This window comes from Scylla paramamosain, chromosome 1 (genome assembly GCF_035594125.1).
Source record: "Scylla paramamosain isolate STU-SP2022 chromosome 1, ASM3559412v1, whole genome shotgun sequence".
NCBI classification, from domain to species: domain Eukaryota; kingdom Metazoa; phylum Arthropoda; class Malacostraca; order Decapoda; family Portunidae; genus Scylla; species Scylla paramamosain.
Genome location: NC_087151.1, coordinates 39,465,193 through 39,477,871, shown reverse-complemented (window position 1 = coordinate 39,477,871; position 12,679 = coordinate 39,465,193). Strand labels below are relative to the sequence as shown.

At 41.3% G+C, this 12,679-nt stretch overlaps 1 protein-coding gene across 10 annotated transcripts in view; it reads right to left on the bottom strand.

Moving 5' to 3' along the window:
• Window positions 1-12,679, bottom strand: part of LOC135105391 (anoctamin-7-like) — a 102,874-nt gene that overhangs the window by 32,347 nt on the left and 57,848 nt on the right. For 8 of the 10 annotated variants that reach the window (XM_064013567.1, XM_064013574.1, XM_064013538.1 and 5 more), the window contains 2 exons: window positions 4,445-4,552; window positions 1,806-1,910 (listed from right to left, as the gene is read on the bottom strand). In XM_064013567.1, the coding sequence (XP_063869637.1) occupies window positions 1,806-1,910; window positions 4,445-4,552 (213 nt within the window). The remainder of the gene's footprint in view (window positions 1-1,805; window positions 1,911-4,444; window positions 4,553-12,679) is intronic. The other 2 variants (XM_064013561.1, XM_064013569.1) reach the window with 1 other exon arrangement.

Below are 12,679 nucleotides of genomic sequence, written 5' to 3'. Positions count from 1 at the left end.
TCATTCATTAATTGATGATGCTCGGCTTGAGTTACTACGGGTCCTGTTAAAAAGAAGAAGAAAACAAAGAACTTTCTCCCATGAAAAGATATATTTTTTTCTTTTTTTGTTTTGTTTGCAACGGTCCATCTTTACATATATCTATACGAGTACGTGACAGTAAAATGCCTTGATGCAGGTATAGAAAGGAACAAAAGAGATTTTTTTTTTTGAAAGTTTAAGCGATAAAAATTTAAACAATTACTATTTCCACTAAAAAGAGAACGATAATCTTTTTTTCATTGTTTAAAGAAGGAGCAGGCAACACACACCGGTGCTATTTGGCCTTGACTGGGAAAGCGACACTGCAGGAACACGAAGGCCAGACAGATCCTTGACTTGAGTTGAAGGAGAAAATAAAAACAAGCACGTCACGAAATTGAAGCAAACATGAAACGGCTGTGAGACTCCAATTTCCTCCACGGCAGGCAACTGAGGCAACCAGAGGCAAAGTTTAATTTTGGAGTCTCCATAACGTAAATAGGAAGAGAAAAATGACAAAAAAGTAACTTTCACTATGAATTTTATCCTTCAGACCTTCCAGAAAAAAAGGTATTTAAAAATTTTGACCTTGCAGAACTTAAAAAAAAATAATATAAAATAAAAAATCAGCCCCCAAAAATACGATGAGCTTTTGGTTTCAGAGTTAACTTTCAATTTTGAAATATAATAATAGAAATAGAATGAAAATTTTCATGCTGAATTTTGATCCTTTTGTAAACGTCATTAAGAGTAGCTGGTGAGGGAGAGAGGATGAAGGAGGTGGTGAAGGAGGCGGGAACTAGGCATGGTAAGGAGGGTGATGGAGGCAGGAGGGAGTGAGAGAGTGGGAGGGGATGGTGGTGACAGATGGAGATGACAATTGGCGTGGAGAGGTTAATGGAAGGTCGGGGGAGGAGGGGACGAGGAGATGGAAGGAGGAGGAGAGGAAAGGAGGAGGTGAATGAGAAATGTAGAAGAGCAGAGGCGAAGACTCAATCGCGTCCTCTTCTGAGTGCATCTCTCTCTCTCTCTCTCTCTCTCTCTCTCTCTCTCTCTCTCTCTCTCTCTCTCTCTCTCTCTCTCTCTCTCTCTCTCTCTGTGTGTGTGTGTGTGTGTGTGCTGAGGAAGGAAGGCTGCTGCAGGCGGTGTGTCTAATGGAAGTTAATGGAATACTCTACTGAATATTAATTTTACTGCCGTTTGGTGGGTGTGTTTTATGGCTACCAAAAAGAGGACGGGGGGTTTCGAGTGTAGTTTCATTCCCTTAATAACGACCTCTTTGTTTGGCTTATTTTGTTTGTCCATTTTGTTTGTTCAAGGATCCCTCCCGACTGGTATTAGCTGCTCTGCATGATCGTTCTATTTGCGGTAATCAGTGAATAGCTACTTTGTCAGGCGTAAAGTTTCCCTCTACTTTCCTCCTTGATTTGAAAGTAGAATCTCTCTCCGCATTAGTTTCTTTTCCGGCTACAGATTCATTCACAACATTCACAACTCTCATGTCACACACTACACAGTTCTTGTTAGTAAGCTTTCCATTCATCAGCTCATCCTTTACCTGTCTCATTCCCAAAAATCCCAACATAAACTCTTCCTCACTATACATATTTTTTTCTTTTTTCTCACCTTGTTGATATGCAAATATGTAAATATTTTATTTCATTTTTATGTATATACCAAGAATTCCTATGATCACCTATATAAACTTCTGTAAACGTATCCCTTCCTTCTCCTCATCTTGTTAATTTCCACGTCAAACATACGGGTACAGTACTTCCTCTTACCCTACTTCTCTGCTTGTCATTCCCGCCGGTGTCCCCTTCTTCCGTTCTACTTTGGAAGCTGCAGATCCCTGTGGCGAGCCGCGAGGGTGGTTGGTCACTACACGCCTTTAACACATCGATTGCACGGCTTGGGACAGTTCTCGTGAGAGGAAGCGAAGGGAGTGGGAAAGAAAGAAGGGACGAGAGATTTGTTGGGGGAGAAAGGCAAGAGTTTCGGATGTAAAGGTAGAAAAGATCTGTTTCTATAAATATATGTGCAAAAATAAGGAAATTTTAACTGAAACGGAGAGTGAGCAAATTAAGAGACAGTATTGATTCTCTCTCTCTCTCTCTCTCTCTCTCTCTCTCTCTCTCTCTCTCTCTCTCTCTCTCTCTCTCTCTCTCTCTCTCTCTCTGTCAGTCCTTTCATCTGCCTGCATCTGCATGTTTTAAAGAGCAGGAAACTGGAGGAAGAAAACAGGATGACGGAGAGGAGAGAAAACAAGGGTGAGAGCAAAACAGGGAAGGGAATGGCGCTAAAAGAAGGAAAATAGAAAAAAAAAACATCACAGAAATCATAAATGCATCTTGAAAAAAATAAACCAAACACCTACACATGCATATATAAAAATAACATGGTAAATGGATAAAATAGCAGATAACACAAAAAATTTAAAGAGAAACTGAAGCACTTTTCATTTTCTTCCTCTTTTTTTATATTTTTTTATTGTTGCTGTAGATTTCTTGTTACTTTTCAATCTTCCAAACTGTATCCTTGATTTTATTGTCCCTTTTCAACCTCCTAGGCTGTACTTTAGATTCCGTGTTTCTTTTCATCCGACTAACCTGCACCCCTTGTTCTTTCTCAGCCTCACAATCCACACTCTTTGTTCCTTTTCGATCTTCTAACATGCATTCCTTGTAACTAGCTTCCATCATTCCTTTTTTTCAATCTAACCCACATTCCTTCTTCCTTCTCAGCCTCCTCATCCACACTCCTTCAAACACACGGATATTCACACAACAGCAAGCCCAGAAACGCAATGAGCTCCAGAAACCACCAGCTTTACAAGACTGGATTCCACGCACCATTAGGCACCGAGCACGACTTTCTTACCCAACACCACACTTGCTCCTGCCCCCACAACAGCTGTCCTCTGAACACAGTCACTTACGATCGCTCCAGCCTCTGCATTCCTCGCTCGGTGACTTCAGGAAATCGAGCATACTCTCCCTAACGCGACATTAATGCAGCCTTGTGAAGTATTGGGAGATAAAGGCTGTTATTGTTTTACCATTTTTTGCTATTGTTTGTATTGTTTCAGGTGAGAGAGAGAGAGAGAGAGAGAGAGAGAGAGAGAGAGAGAGAGAGAGAGAGAGAGAGAGAGAGAGAGAGAGAGAGAGAGAGAGAGAGAGAGAGAGAGAGAGAGAGAGAGAGAGAGAGAGAGAGGGTCTGTGAGTGTGTGTGTGTGTGTGTGAATCTAAATTTTTTAATTGAACTGAATCAAATTTATTGCTCAGACTTCAACAGAAGTATGAAACACAGCTCCTTCTTTATTTACAGTCGTCACCTTAACCACAAAATCCTAACTATCGACATCTATAAGCACAGTTTGCATATACATTGCTTACAACTATCCCTTGAACCATTAACTTTCCTTGTACAACTAGATAATCAAATATAATAATATGATTTCATGATGATTATCCATAACCACCACCACTTTCTTCCACAATAAAACTAGAGACTTACAACTTTACCTCCACAGACTTACCTAAACATTTTAAGCGCCCCATCCAAGAAACATACTAATTTGTTTGCTTGTTTGTGTGTGTGTGTGTGTGTGTGTGTGTGTGTGTGTGTGTGTGTGTGTGTGTGTGTGTGATAATAGTAGTAATTTACGGTTTATTATTAAGAATCTTTTCTCACGATACTTTGGCTGCCACTTGCTGCCAAGAAGCTGGAACACCAGGTCGGGATGATCAGGCCACCCTGTGTATTTTTTTTTTCAGGGATTTGTTTCTCCTCCTAAGCAGCAGGTCACAATTCCCGACTTATACCAGATACCTAATCACTGTCAGGTGAACAGCGGCTACACAACAAAGAATTCCACCCAAAGACTTCTGAACTGGCCTGGGAATCGAACCCGTGACCTAACGGTTGTGAATCGGGCGCACTAACCACTGAACCTCCAGGTATCTCTCTCTCTCTCTCTCTCTCTCTCTCTCTCTCTCTCTCTCTCTCTCTCTCTCTCTCTCTCTCTCTCTCTCTCTCTCTCTCTCTCTCTCTCTCTCTCTGTGTGTGTGTGTGTGTGTGTGTGTGTGTGTGTGTGTGTGTGTGAAAACGCACCGACATCAAATATGCATCTGCCTTAGTTCTTGATCCCACATTCTGAAACGCTTGGTTCTCTCATCAGGACTATTTTCAAAAGCCGGAGATGGCACGTCGGTTCTCATGAATGCTATGTCCATTCATGATGCGGAATCGTCGCCAAACTAAAACTAGTCATAAAAAAGTCATGAAAATCACCCTTGGACACTAAAAAATTCTATTACACCTTGTTAATACTTTCTATGAGTACGGCATTTTTTTTACTTTTTTTTTTCTTATACCTTGCTAAAAGACAAGACACGGAAAGGTAAGAGAGCGGAGTCCTTACCTGCAGTGGGGCCCTCATGTTGAGCTCCTCGGCGTAGCGACACAGCACTGAGAAGGGAGCGCTCAGCTTGATGAAGTAAATCACCTTCTTGCCAGCGATCTCGGTCTCCTGTGGGAAGAAAAGAAAGAAAGGAATAGTGTTATGTCGAATCTTTCTTTGTCGTATCGGTAAAGTGCAGGTCAGAGAGAGAGAGAGAGAGAGAGAGAGAGAGAGAGAGAGAGAGAGAGAGAGAGAGAGAGAGAGAGAGAGAGAGAGAGAGAGAGAGAGAGAGAGAGTAGGATAAAGTGAACCGCATGAGACAAGTAAGCTCTGAGTAAATTGAGAGAGGGAAAGGGCGCGAGTACAGAGGAAAGAGGCAAAATGAGCCAAAGTAATGAACTGAATTACAAAGGTGAAGGAAATGAGAGAGAGAGAGAGAGAGAGAGAGAGAGAGAGAGAGAGAGAGAGAGAGAGAGAGAGAGAGAGAGAGAGAGAGAGAGAGAGAGAGAGAGAGAGAGAGAGAGAAACAAACAGGCATAAGAACATAAGAACATAAGAAATAAGGGAAGCTGCAAGAAGCGACCAGGCTTACACGTGGCAGTCCCTGTATGAAACACTCCTACCTATTTCCACCTATCATCCCCATCCATAAACTTGTCTAATCTTCTCTTAAAGCTCTCTAGTGTCCTAGCACTAACTACATGATTACTGAGTCCGTTCCACTCATCTACCACTCTATTCGAGAACCAATTTTTTCCTATCTCCTTCCTAAACCTAAATTTTTCAAGCTTGAACCCGTTATTTCTTGTTCTACCCTGGTTGCTGATCCTAAGAATTTTGCTGACATCTCCCTTGTTATAACCCTTATACCACTTAAAGACCTCTATCAGGTCCCCTCTTAACCTACGTCTCTCTAGAGAATGTAAATTTAACCGCTTCAGCCTCGCTTCGTAAGGAATACTCCTCATCCCCTGTATCCTTTTAGTCATTCTCCTCTGTACTGATTCTAATAGACCTATATCTTTCCTGTAATGTGGGGACCAGAACTGCACAGCGTAGTCTAGATGAGGTCTGACCAGCGCCAAGTATAACTTTAATATTACCTCCGGCCTTCTACTTTTAACACTCCTAAAAATGAATCCTAGTACCCTATTTGCCTTGTTTCTGGCTTCTATGCATTGTTTCCCTAGACGGAGTTCAGAGCTAACTATAACTCCTAAATCTTTCTCGTACCCTGTACCTACCAGAGTTTGGGTGTTTAATGTGTACCTATTGTGTGGGTTTCCTCTACCTACGCTAAGCACTTTGCATTTATTGATATTAAATTGCATTTGCCATCTATCCGTCCATTCATTCATTCTATCTAAGTCTGTCTGCAAGGCGATGGCATCCGCTTCTGACCTAATTAATCTACCTATCTTTGTGTCATCCGCAAATTTACTAACATCGCTATTAATTCCACTATCCAAGTCATTGATATATATTAGAAATAATAATGGCCCTAATACTGATCCCTGTGGCACCCCACTAATGACATGACCCCACTCGGATTTCGAGCCGTTTATTAGCACTCTCTGTCGCCTGTTACCAAGCCATGACCCTATCCAACCTAACACCTTCCCATCTATCCCGTGCGCCCTAACCTTTCTCAGGAGCCTTTGATGGGGCACCTTGTCGAATGCTTTACTAAAGTCCAGATATAAGATATCATAACTATCTCCATTATCTACTGCCTCGTACACCTTACTGTAAAAACTTAACAAGTTTGTCAGGCAAGACTTCCCCTTCGTGAAGCCATGCTGTGACTGATTTATCAAGTTATGTTTGTCTAAATGTTCCCTAATGTTCCTGGCTATTATTGACTCTAACATTTTACCTACAACTGAAGTTAAGCTGACCGGTCTATAATTAGACGCTAAAGTTTTATCCCCTTTCTTAAAGATGGGTACTACATTAGCCTGCCTCCACATTTCTGGTACCTCACCCGACTCCAGTGATTTCCTAAAGACAGAAACTAACGGCTCACTAATAATCTTTTTACATTCCTTCAGTACTCTGGGATATATTTCATCAGGTCCTGGTGACTTGAACTTTTTTAGCCTATCTATCTCCTGCTCCACTATCTCCCTAGTTATGGAAATATCCGTCAGCTTCTCATACTCATCTGCTCTAAACACCTGTTCACTATCTGGCATATCCTGCATGTTTTCCTGAGTGAAGACAGTTAAAAAATAATCATTCAGAAGTTTACTAATCTCCTCCCCAGAACTAACCAGCTCCCCATCTGCTGCCTTTAATGGACCTACAGTATCCTTATTTTTCGTCCTGTATACCTGATAAAATCCCTTGGGGTCCGTCTTCGCCTGGCTGGCTACCTTTAATTCATAATTTTCCTTAGCTTTCCTCGTTAACTTCCTGACTGTTCTAACTAATTCATTATACTGTGTCCTTAAAACTTCCTCACCTGCCCTTAATCTCTTATATATACTTCTCTTACGCCCTATATAATGCTTTAACCTAGCAGTCATCCATTTAGGGTCATTTTTTTGTGATCTTATTGTTTTATACGGGATATTTGCTAATTGACCTGTATGAACTTTATCTACGAAATATTTATACAATTCATCTACATTTACTTCACCTAAACCCCTCATCTCGTTCCCTACCATCCTCTCCCCTCCCTCATCAACTCGCCTCGACCTTACCTCTCTCATTTCAGCATGACCTGACATTCCAACATACTCACGCCTATCTCCCCCTTCCTCTTTCCTCCTCCCTTCTGGAGCCTCACCTCACCTCCCTCATCCTGCCTTATCTCTCTGAACTCCGTCCCTGACCTGACCTCACCCTGCATCCCTTGCCAGTCCACTCCTTGGAGGTACCTTTTAATTCTTCAAAATCTGCTCTCCTAAAGTCAGGTATTTTACTAGTGTGTGGAGATAATGGAAGACACACACACACACACACACACACACACACACACACACACACACACACACACACACACACCAAAAGAGGGGAAAAGACAAAAAAAAAAAAAAAAAGGGATGAATTAATATCTCAACTATACGTAAACCTCAAAATCTACATGAATAAATATAAAGGTGAACTTGGAGAACAAAGTGAAAGCAAACAATTCCTGAAGGGAGTTATTGAAATATTGTACATGTGCCAGTGACTGACAGCACCGTCACCCCAACAGAACTCAAACTAGGAGAGCTTATTTTTAATCACTGAAAAAAACAAACAAACATATCACTGAAAAAATACACAGCAATATATTACTAGTCAAACACATTAGTCACAATAACAGCTCTAATTCTGCTGTACAACAAAGAAGAGTATTAAAACATTCGTACTTTCAACAAATCACGTAATTGCTGCAACATTACCTTTCTCACTCATTTAACTATTTTTATACCATTCGCTCTCGTCATATATCCGTTTGTTTAATTGTACGCTCTTTCCATGTACATTTTGTATTAATTTTTTGGTACATATTTGTTTTCATTATTCGTATGAAATTTGTATTGCATTTTTTATTACTGTTTTACTACAATATCATTTTCTGTTTTAACTCTGTCAATTGTCTTTATAACAAAATGCCTATAACTGAAAGTTAAATAAACCAACATCATAAACACTATTTTCTCAATAGTTCATGTAATCATACTGTCTTAATCACTTAATCAACAGCTTCCCTTTGTATCTGCATGTTTTGTTTTGAATTCCTCGCTTATCCCTTAATTTTCCTCTTTATTTAGCCACATTTTATTATCGTCACTGCATGTCTCACTGAGCTGCCTTCTTCTATATTCTTCCCTTTACATCAGTCAGTCAGTCCAGATCTATTGCCTCGTTTCTGACTCAGTAATACAAGAAAGCATACTCACAGTCACGCTCTAGCTTCGCCTTCATACGAAATCCGTTAAATTATTTCATAAACTGCACCTTGTATTCACACTGTCAAGATGTACTGCCCCTCATTCTGACTCAGTAATGCAATAATGCTACGTATACACAGTCACGCACTACTGCTTCTTCTCCCTGTATAATCTGTTAAATTGCACCTTTCCGCCCTCATTCCCTCCACAGCCCGGGGTTTCTGTCGCCCTTGCTGAGTGGCTCTTTATTCCATACACGTGCCAGGCGTCAGTCGGCAAGAGCTGGGGCGAGGTACTATAAGCATAAGGGCTGGGAATTTCTATTTTCTTTCTGTCTTCGTTAACCGTTTCATTGTTTGACTTTTTCCTTTAATAAATTACAACTGTTTAGACCCTTGTTTTATAGCTTCTTATATGACTAAGTATTCAGTTTTCTTTATATTTTCATCAATGAGCCGTATCATAGAATATCATGTTCTTTCTGTTACCATTTCACTGGTAGAATATTTCCCGACAATAACATACAATTTTTTACTCATGCATTACAGTCTTTTATGAGGTAAACATTAAATTTTCTTTCTATTTTCATTAAGTGGCAGTATTTACATCCCCATAAATTCAACGTACTAGACGCACACATACCATGCTATAAAGAACATAGATTAAGAATATAACTTTCTTTCTTGTATCATTACGAGAGAACACTACTACCCATGAATTTCTAAGAGATAAAACGCATTCCATCTCTTCCCCTTTGAAATCTTAGCTTGGATATTGCCTTGGCGCAGGAAGGGGCGATGGGTCCTCAAAGTTACATGCTATTGGAGTCGGTGTTGCCCAAGATCCTTATTAATTTATAGAGAGAATCTGGATCTGGAAGGGTGGATAGGGTGCTTGGGGTTGGACGAATGCCTGCTGCTTTCCTTATATGGAGGTTAGGTGCGTGTGGATAATGGGCGGTGGTGAGAGAGAGAGAGAGAGAGAGAGAGAGAGAGAGAGAGAGAGAGAGAGAGAGAGAGAGAGAGAGAGAGAGAGAGAGAGAGAGAGAGAGAGAGAGAGAGAGAGAGAGAGAGAGAGAGAGAGAGAGAGAGAGAGAGAGAGAGAGAGAGAGAGAGAGAGAGAGAGAGAGAGAGAGAGAGAGAGAGAGAGAGAGAGAGAGAGAGAGAGAGAGAGAGAGAGAGAGAGAGAGAGAGAGAGAGAGAGAGGGGGGGGGAAGTAGTAAATTTCCGTTCTCCATTGAAAATTTTTGCACTTGAGAGGACGGGAACCTCAGCCTGCCAAGTGACAGTTGAGGACGTTTCCACTTGGAGAGAGAGAGAGAGAGAGAGAGAGAGAGAGAGAGAGAGAGAGAGAGAGAGAGAGAGAGAGAGAGAGAGAGAGAGAGAGAGAGAGAGAGAGAGAGAGAGAGAGAGAGAGAGAGAGAGAGAGAGAGTCAGCAAGGTCGATGGGTACGTAACATTCTAAAGGGGAATGTTTCCAGAGCGTGATGGATGGCTGCCATTCACCCACTGGTCAGCGTGGCAGAATGGGGCGCACCACGTATGAATCTCTGTGACAATCTCTCACCACAACTCTCGGACCAATAAAAAAAAATTAAATGAAAGGAAAGAAGAAACCCCGAAATATAATCTACTAATAAAAATAAAAAGAATAAAAGTCAAGGAAAATAATGCATACTGAAGGTGTAAGTCCCTGAAGAGTCCACAGTAATATCAAAGAAATTACAAGGAGAGGTGTCTTGAAGTATTTTGACAAAATTTAAGATTCCATTATGTACCCCTCGCTTTTCTCCCATACAATTTAAATACAGATACACGTTTCATGAGATTTCACCACGTATACCTCAGCATTTCCCCTTACAACCTAAATATAAATACGCCAAGAATAATCACTCCATTTTGGCGAACTCTTCACTCCCTCACTTTCTCCCAGCCTTTGTTAATCTCTCCCCTGGACTAAAACTTAAGAAGCTCACTCACTGCCAGTCCTCATGTAAGACTAAATTAAGAATCAGACGACTAAGAAGCCAACACTCACGATATGGCCAGGAGCAGCAGTGAGTGTTTCCTGGTACTACTGAATGGATCTGAAGCTACAATGAGGTTCTCTTGAAGTTCTCAGTAGTTCCAGTCCTTGATTAACATTACTCTCCTCTTTTGTCTTTTGGTCCCCCGCACAAAGGTCTTGAGAAGGATAAGGATTGGGTGTGGAGGAGGAGGAGGAGTTGGAGGAGAAGGAGTTGGAGGAAGAGGAGGAGGAGGAGTTGGAGGAGAAGGAGTTGGAGGAGGAGGAGGAGGAGGAGGAGGGGGGTCAGAATATTGAAAAAAAGGAGTATTCTGCAATAAACTGGAGGTATAGGAACTAGAAAACTTGTTGATATGTAAAAAGAAAACCAGGGAAAGTATTTACAACAACAACAACGACAACAACAACAACAACAACAACAACAACTATTACTACTACTACTACTACTACTACTACTACTACTACTACCACCACCACCACCACTACTACTGCCACAAAAATATTACATACACGCCAAAAAATAGGACGACTAGAGGACAGATGAGGAAGACGAAGACTACAATGAAGAGAACGAGGAAAGCTTGAGCGAGGAGGAGGAGGAGGAGGAAGAGGAGGAGGAGGAGGAGGAGAAAAAGGAGGAGAAAGCAGAGTTCTGTAAATAAGCACTGAATGGACCCACTTCCAGGAGTTTGGTGAATGTTTATTACGGTGGCAGCGTGGCAGGGAGGGCGGCAAGACCCCTAATCCGGCGAGGCGGGGCGTGTGATCAAATACTCACATATTCCACGGACCTGACACGCCTCATTCTTCTCACCTCCGGCCCGGGTTTTGTTTGTGGACCGTTTTAGGGAGGTGCTCTTGTATGTAGGGTTTTGTATGCAGTGTATGATTTGAATATTTATCTATCAATAAGTCTATCTATTTGTCTGTATTTATTTGTCTATCTATTATCAAGGAATCTGTTTATCTATCTAGCTATCCATCTATGTATCTATCTCTTCATTCTCTCTCTCTCTCTCTCAAGAAATATATCCAAATTCACTTTCACTTTCTCTCTCTTCTCCTCTTCTTTACTACCTCCTTTTCCTCCTCCTCCTCCTCCTCCTTCACCACCACCATGGTTTCTCAAGCCCATTACACATTTCTTATAAGCAGTGACACAAACATTAGCTTCCGTGGAACTGGCCTCATATATCTTATGTTTTCCCTTTCAACATTAATAGCCGAGGAAGGACATGGAGAGAGTGCTGCGAGAGTGGCGGGGCGGGGAAATGAAGGAAGGGATAAGGGGGATGAAGGAGAGAAAATAAAGAAGGGGAGAGTGGAAAACGAGTACGAGAACAGAAAAAGGTGATTGGATGAAATAAGTAAAGAAGATTGGAAAAGAAGCGGAAAATGAGTAGAATATGAGGAAAAGAAGAGGTGGATTTGTAGATTAACATAAAGGAAGAAAAAAAAATCGTGTTCTACAGTTGTGGATACCTATAAAGAGAGACAGCAACAAAGGAATAACTAAAAGAATCAACCTGTTATTTGGAGGTGAAGGAATGAAAGGGAGTGTGAGAGAATACATAGAAGAAAACAAACTGTAAAAGAAAGAACGTATTATCTGGAGGTAAAGGAAGGGAAGGGTGTGTGTGAAAGAATAGTCATGAAGAAAGAAAGATAAGAAAACCTGTTAGTTTCAGATGAAGGAATGGAAGGGTATGAAAGAACGGTGGGAAGGAAATCAAACAAAAATAAAAACATGTAATTCTAAGATGGAAAGACAGAATGCGGGGAAAGCTAGCAGGAAGGAAAGACTAAAACAAACATCGTATTACACAGAAGGGGAAACAAAATCACAAAACAACACAAACACTGACAAAAAAAAAAAAAAAAACTATTCCCTCTTTCCTATCACATCCATTTCCACCACTAAACTTTCCACCTTCTATAATGAACGTAAATGAGGATGTGTAGGATGCTCCCCCTTTCCCTGACCTTTAAGAAGACTGTCTTTTAATTCCCCGCCTAAATTCGCCTTATCTCTTCCTTGAGTGCGCCTTTAATCCTCCCTTAGTCTGTCATCAGTGTCTTCATTCCCGTGTTTGCTTGCGAGTGGCAGAGAACTTACGTCTCCTTAATTCTTTTTGTGAGTCAGAGGAGTCAGAGAGAAGCTTGTTTTTCCCTTGGGTCCGCTGCACGGCGGGAGAGGGCGAGGGCGGAGGGAAAAGATGTGGAAAGGATTCAGAAAGATGAGAGAAGGAGGTAAGAACCCTGAGAGGGAAGGAAAAGGTTATGGAAGGAGAGAGAGGTATTGTGGGGCACTGAAGGAAGATGAGTGATAGAGAAAGGGAAGAAAAAA